General features: G+C 48.7%; 1 protein-coding gene across 1 annotated transcript in view; it reads left to right on the top strand.

Moving 5' to 3' along the window:
* The first annotated feature begins 1,062 nt into the window (after positions 1–1,062).
* LOC142560037 (A disintegrin and metalloproteinase with thrombospondin motifs 18-like) overlaps positions 1,063–7,428 on the top strand; it is a 149,918-nt gene continuing 143,552 nt past the window's right edge. Inside the window, exon 1 of the mRNA XM_075671801.1 lies at positions 1,063–1,859. Within this exon, the coding sequence (XP_075527916.1) occupies positions 1,743–1,859 (117 nt within the window). The 5' untranslated portion in view covers positions 1,063–1,742. The remainder of the gene's footprint in view (positions 1,860–7,428) is intronic.

The raw sequence follows: 7,428 nt of genomic DNA, 5'->3' as shown, positions 1-7,428 counted from the left end.
AATAAGTGTAGCTTAATCAACCTCGCCCTAATTAACACCAAAAGTCGAGGGTTCGACACCCTCCAAAGGCTGAGGTTTCGACTGCCACAGAAGGTCGTATGTTCGAGCCCCTTAATTTACTCTGTATTAATTAACTTGCTTTAATCAACTTCGCCCTAATTAACACCAAAAGTCATGGATTCGACTCCCACCAAAGGTCGTGGGTTCGAGTACCTTCATTACCTTCGTGTTAATTATCTGCGCCTTTTTTATGCGTCGTTAACGGCAAGGATGTGGCAGCGATGTGGAAGAAGACGACGACGAACGGCGCGAGCAGTGGCATGAGCGCTCTGATTTTGTGTACCTCACAACGCGACCTTGAAACATAGAGATCTAAGGCGTTCACCTTCAAGCAATTGCAATTCTAACTTCTTCACTATGAAGTTATAATTTAGGGCGTACTTTCGCTTGCTGATAAACTACTCTCCATCAATGTTATAATGTAAGTTCGCGTGTATTTTTATTCCTGAGGGCATCTTTGTTGTTATTTGGCCATGTACGCCTATCATACGTTATTTACTTAGATTACCGCCAATTACGCCTTTGTAAATGGCCCCACAATTAGCCATTGGCTATGGGGACATACACTGCGTGCAAACATTTGGCATTGAATTTCTGAACTATATGAAATAAAAAATAAAATGCACGACACCAGTGAACGCTTTCGAGCCCTTCCAAGGCTCCCGCATTGCGTAAAAAAATCGTCGGAAGCGTGATGAGAAAGTGGTCTCGTCGAAACATCTTGCTCTTCGGTGAAAGCGGTTCAGCCAAAAAAGAGTTCACCGGCGGTGAACGTAAAGCGGGCTTCACCGCACCGACGTTTCTCTCGCCAGGAAGCGGCGTCTTTCTCGCGGCTTGTGACCTTCTTTTGACTCCGGTGAGAGCAGTTGGGAGGGAGTAAGAGAGGAGGACTCTGTCAGCGCGACGTTCGGGAAAAGGGAGTGCGGAGGAGAGGTTTTTTTTTCTCTCCTCCTCGACCACACCGCGCGCTCGGCCGCAAGGGTTAAAGAAAGAGTGCGCGCCGTTCGGTCGGTTCGGCGTTTGTGTCAGCGCCGTCGACGAAACGGGCGCAGTCGGTCTAGCGTGAGCGTAGCCGGCGAGTCGTGCTAGGGCCGACGACGCGCTGCCAAAACACCACGCCGGTACAGTTTGCCGACGACGACCGGCCGCGTTGGTGAACCTAACCCTTCCGCCGCCCCCTCGACAACGGTCGCGCACGCTCGTCTCTCGAAGTCGATGCATGATTGATCACCGACCGATGGGTCGTGACAGCGTCATCTAGTTGCGGCAACGCGTTACCGCGATGACCGCTGATGCATCCTGCGGTCTCTGTCACTGCCCGTCGTGTTTTGTCGCCGTGCGTGCGTTCGCGTTTCGCCGGTCGATGGCAGCGCACAGTGACTAGAAGTCGCCCCGACGAAACCAAAGGACGCGTCTCAGACGGAAAGCAAAAGTTGGCGATTACCTTCGAAGTGGCTGCTGGGACTCCGCTCCGCATCCTCTCTGACCGTGGTTTCGCTTCACCGTGTAGCACCTGCCGCCTCGCTTCTGCCGGGGGACCGGAAATTCACTCTTATTTTTATTTTTCGGAGACGAAAGGAAGGATTTGATGGCTCGCTATCGAGTGTGATTGGTTCGTGAAAGTGTGACTGAGAGTGTGCTTGCAGGCGGCGCCCGATCGTCGACGTCGCCAAGACTGCGCGATGAGGTTGTGCGCGTGTGTGATTGACGTGCTCCTGACGTTCCTCGCCGCGTCTCTGCTGGGTGCGCGACCGGCGTCTTCCGTCAGCGCGGGAAAGCCGAACGCTCAGGCGCCGCAGGTGAGCTGCTATAACTCGCTTTCTCTCTCTTCCTATTTCATTGAGTCGTTTTTTGAAAGTTACACGAATTCACAGTAGATGCCAGCAGATTTCAATGACACCAGTCATGCCTCATTGTACAGTAAACGAGAACAAAAAGAAAAGAAATACGCGGAACGCAAAGTAAGAAGAAAGACAGGGAGGGTAACCAGAGGATATGTCCATTTACCTACCCTGTAAAGAGGAAGGGGAAGGAGGTGCGAAATATGAGAGAGAAAAATAGTAAATAAGGTAAGTATGAAAACAGAAGACAACGTGGACGCGGTCAAACAGTCCATCAACGCGCCGTGTTGTCGCACTCAATGTCAGACATAGAAACATTCAAGGACACGCAGTGTTAGGTGTCACATAACCCAAATTTGTTGCACAATCTTGTCTCTTCTACGTAACTCAGCGGCGCCTTTGTGGCCACTGCTACGGCTATAAAATCATTTCACATACACACATACGTAGTATGCATTCCCGCATATCCTAGCATCGAAAGGCGCGATAATTGTGAACGTTGCACGAACACAGCTCCAATAAACGCCGGTGTCTTCGAACCCAAGTGCGTACGAAACAAATAATTACAGATGCCGCAATGCAAGCGTCAAACATGTAACACAATCACGTTATCGTTACATCGCTACTAACATACTAAATTAATACTTTGTTTCCTTTCGCAGTCTCACTGTTCGTATAGTTTAATCTTATTTTCGTGCCAGTGCGGCGACAGTGCAATCCTACTGTGCTTGGAAACAAAGAAAGCAAAACAAAAGGAGAACTCCGTTTCCTCGTTCGTAACCTTATCGGCCGTTTTAGAGTCGTTTTGTTCGGCATCTCAGCCGAGGACTCTGCGCGCGTGGCGTGGTGTCATCGCACTTTATCTGCGTTTGGATGCATAATGATCTTGACCTTAGGGCAACTGACGTTTACAACTAGGAATAACACCTGCAACGACCATGAGTGAATGTTGTTCTGTTGCGAAGATTAGATAGCAGGCTCAGTGCCGGGCCCGAAGAAAGCTTAGGCTTATCCTAAAGGCTAGGACATGCCAGCCGCATGCGCTTTGTTTCAAGTGTGACAAACACCCGCAACTGTTTTTCCCACTTACCTTCCACCGTCGCACTATAGCGTTTACAGCTGCCGATAACGACTGACACATCCATTACACGAAATCACCTGACCGTCACAGTATCAGGTCTTTGTACTTTGTACGAAACGATAATAATCCGACACGCTGTTTATTTTTTTATATTTATTTTTGTCAATTCCTGTCTTTTCAAAGTTGTCTCTAACTTAGGTAGTTTCATCTTCTTTACCTTTCGATGCGTGTTGCAAAGATGCGGTCCTATGCATGCTACCGGAATCTGGTTGCATAACATGTTCAGGCGACTGCAGACTTGTGGCTGTAGATCTAGCGTTGCGGCTGTGCGCTGCAAAACAAACAATCACGTGAGGGCCGTAGCTGGATTCAACGTAACGCATCGAAGCGTTTGCTGTTTGCGTCTCCTCTAAGCGGCAGTCGATTTTCTGGCACAGCAGCTGCTCCAGTAATCATTTCGTTTGCTTCACAGCACAACGCTCTGAAGTATACGTGGTGCATTTTATTCGCGGACATTATAACTTATCCTGTCTTCACTGCTTCTTATGTCTGCCAGTACATAATGCTGTTAAGCGGGCTAGTTGGTTACTGGATTGTTTATTCATGATACCAGCGCCAAATTAAACGGCATCACAAACTGCGGACTACAATCAAAATTTTCCTAACGCAGGGCTTACACAAAACAGCATTATCCATTGCCGCGGCACGCATGCGCGGTAATAATTTTGCGTTTACCTCAGCAATAGTTATGCGGTTTGTTGTACGGTTCGTCGGTTGGCCGGTTTCGGTATATAAGATTTGCGGTCGTCTGTGTCCCCTCGTGGTGTACAGTTTGTTTCTGCGTTCTCACAGCAGTACGTATCACGAATTCCCGTGCCTGTTTCTGCACCTGCCCTATTGCTGCCTCGTAGATGACTCGCATCGGCGTTATAACACTTGGGCACGGCTTCCTGTGCGCTTATATCCAATATTGAAGACGTCACTTGAAAAAACGAGCAATAAGCTTAAAGCTAAGCGCTATAGATAAAGGTGTACACTCCAATATAGAATGTGACTTGTGCGTAAGGGGAAACGAATATCGTCAAACACTTTCTAACACCGCTGAGCTCAGGCACACGTTGTTTCTCCGAACCTCTTGCTTGCCGGTTGTCGTATATACCCATAGAGTTTCTCACTACATCACCTAGAGGGAAATCTGGCGCTGCTGCGCTGTTGTATGCATGGGAATGCCGGTATAGTGCGACTTCGGATTGGCATCGTTCTCGTAGAGACAGGACACCTTGAAAACGCGCTTGACAATTACCGTTCCGTCTGTCACAATGATTCATTTTCTACTAAAACAGCACGTGAAAAGCTGTTTTAGCTTTATTATTAAGCGAAAACATGTTTTGTTTAACTATGAGAACTTGTTATTGTGTGTACGACTACATGTTACGTAAAAAGTATCAGCGGGCCGCTAAAGTTGGAGGACATACGACAAGGTTCGCGCTCGCTTTGAAACAGTTGTTCGTCTGTTCTTGCTTTTCTTCGCTTGCTCATGCACTGTGGGTGAGTAAAGATGTAATATGCGTGAATGGAAACATTTTATGAAGATTTTACTTTGAGAACGCGTTATTTGCGTAGCCATATCCACGTTTTAGACGAAGCCTCTTACAACACCAGCCAACATGAGCCTCGCAGACACATATACCGTCATTCCCATGACGGCACGGTGCCCCCTTAAGAAACTCCCATAGACGGTGGCGCCAGATGTTATAGTGGATGTTATAGTGAGAAACTCTATGATTGTAGCCACGAAGCAACGCGACGCGTCCGGCGCACTGGAAGTAGCACTCGTGCGCTTTCCGCAGCGGTCGCGGGGCGCGCGCCGGCTTTCTTGCGAGCCGCGACGCGATACATATCGGAACGCGCATTGCGCGTGCGACTAGCGCGCGGCCTGCGTAACGCACGCACAACGAACGTTGTTAAACAACGCCGCCGCTCTTGAAACGCTCCGGTCCCGCCTCCGGCGGCGTCGGTCGCGGGTCACAGACGAACGGGCGCAATTCGCCGCACGCCAGAGCATGCCGCTCCGGTGCGGTGCACACCGCGCACGCACGCCGCTCGAACGAGACGCGCGGTGAACGGCGCGAGATATGCGTGCGAGTCGAGGTGCCGCAGTTTCCGGCGTACGCTCGATGTTCGTGTATATGTTTCGTTCGCGCTAGATATATCTGAGCGTGCGTGAGCACGGATTTCAGCGCGAAGGAAACGTAGCAGAAGACAGTGGAGAGTTTTAGTTTAGGGGACGCAAGCGGCTTGCGTACGCGAGAACTAGGGTCGACGGTACTGCGCATGCGCAGACTCCTATGTCTGGGTCTGCGCATGCGCAGTACCATCGCCCCCAGTTCTTGCGTACGCAGGCCGCTTGCGTCCCCTAAGCTAAAGCTCTCTAATGACGCAAACGAGAATATGTACATGTCCTCGATTCTCAATAGAGAATTCCGGAACTGCACACCGGGTTACGAAGTAGGGCGAAGTGAAAGGCTGCGGATTAACTTTGGCCACTTGAGGCACAGACAAACGGTGCTGTGTTTATTTTCAATTTCATATGGCTTCTTTTCCTTTTTATTTTGGTTTGTTCTTGTACTATTCACTTCACGTTTGACAGCCGGCCCAATTCGATACGGTTCTGACAGCCTCCACATAGATGGTTTGAGTTCCCAGGAGTGCTATTCTCACCTTAACAGGCCTAGGGTGAGTGTCGGAAACACTGTCTTCGATACTTCAAAAAAGACAATGACCTCGCTCACATTGTAATTTCGTGGCGCGCAAATTAACCCAACGGAATGATCTCCACAATATAGAATACAATTTATTGACAGGAAAGACAGAGAGGTCGACCTGAGCTATAGTGCGCTCTAGTCTGCTACTCTGCACTGGGGAAGAGCGAAGGGGAGTGAAAGTACTGGGATGGATGATGATGATAAGAGAAGTGGTGAGTGCTTATGTGTATGAGACAGTTGCCTTGCTAGAGCTGCTCGTCGAGATTGGTGTCCACAAAAGATGTTCGCTCCTTATGGGACAGAGTTTTATCGAAAGCTCTCAGTGTTGCGCGAAATGTACAGTGCGTGCCAACTGCTAACCGAAAAATACGGTACACGCGCGTGCGCAGGCAATGGTGCACGGCTGACTGAGAATAAATGTTTTCCATTGGCGGTCACCGGCCGTGTCAGGCAAGGTTCTGCGGCGGGCGCTGCTTTTGCCGTCGAAATACGCAACAGCGGTGGAGAGAGGTTACCCGAGATTGAACGAAAGCTGGGCGGCTGTCATCGATCAGAAAAAAAGTGAGAGCAATGAAGAAGCTCGTTGGTGTGAAAGGCGCATTCCGAACCATCGGCTTCAACGGCAATTGTGATTTGAATACCAGACGAATGTGCCTTTCGATGTCGGAACCGCCTGTGTATAGGAACCGTGAGCTCAAGCTTTCCATACCTACAGCACTGCAGACCACATATCCTAGCGCGCGGAGGAAGCATAGACACAGCACGTTCACCCTGTGCAGGGTAGCCTACCACTCAGCCCGGTTAACCCCCCCCCCCCCCCGCCTTTCCATTATGACGTCTCTCTCCACACACACAAACACACACACACACACTCACACACACACACACACACACACACACACACACACACACACACACACACACACACACACACACACACACACACACACACACACATATATATATAGGTATATATATATATATATATAGGAGGGGGTTCTTCAAAGTTCAGCACCCAGGATATGCAGGAAAGAGACGACGAACTTTTAGGAAGACTCATTTACTAAACGTTTTCGGCTGATGGACCAGCCTTCGTCAGAGTCAGAGTAATGCATGAACAGCACATACACAGCTTTGTATGTGTTGTTCATGCATTACTGTACTCTGCCGAAGGCTGGTCCACCAGCCGAAAACGTTTAGTAAATAAGTTTTCCTAAAAGTTCGTCGTCTTTTTCCTGTATATATATATATATATATATATATATATATATATATATATATATATATATATATATATATATATATATATATATATATATATATCCAGCGAGGTAGCAGCTGCAGAGACGCTGGCGCAGCCTCCAGCCAACCCATCGACCACTCTAGACAAGCGTGATTGAAACTGCACGACGAACAACACCACGCGGGAAACAGAAAATATACATGCACCTGGTACACATCCTATATATACAATGTGCAGTCAACTAACTAAATGCGATAACGCGAGCGCGCGGCCTTGGGAGCATTCCACTCTGTGTTTTCGTTTGGCTGTGAAGTCTCGGTCAGATTACAGCGACAGCAGGTGTTTGTCAGTTAATTAATTGCATATTTTTGCTTTACGTCTAACGCGGTTGATTTCAGTGCTTTGCAGAACACAGTGAAGGTCAAATGGCCGCATTAT

This window comes from Dermacentor variabilis, chromosome 10, assembly GCF_050947875.1.
Source record: "Dermacentor variabilis isolate Ectoservices chromosome 10, ASM5094787v1, whole genome shotgun sequence".
NCBI lineage: Eukaryota > Metazoa > Arthropoda > Arachnida > Ixodida > Ixodidae > Dermacentor > Dermacentor variabilis.
This window is presented reverse-complemented; position numbering and strand designations above follow the sequence as displayed.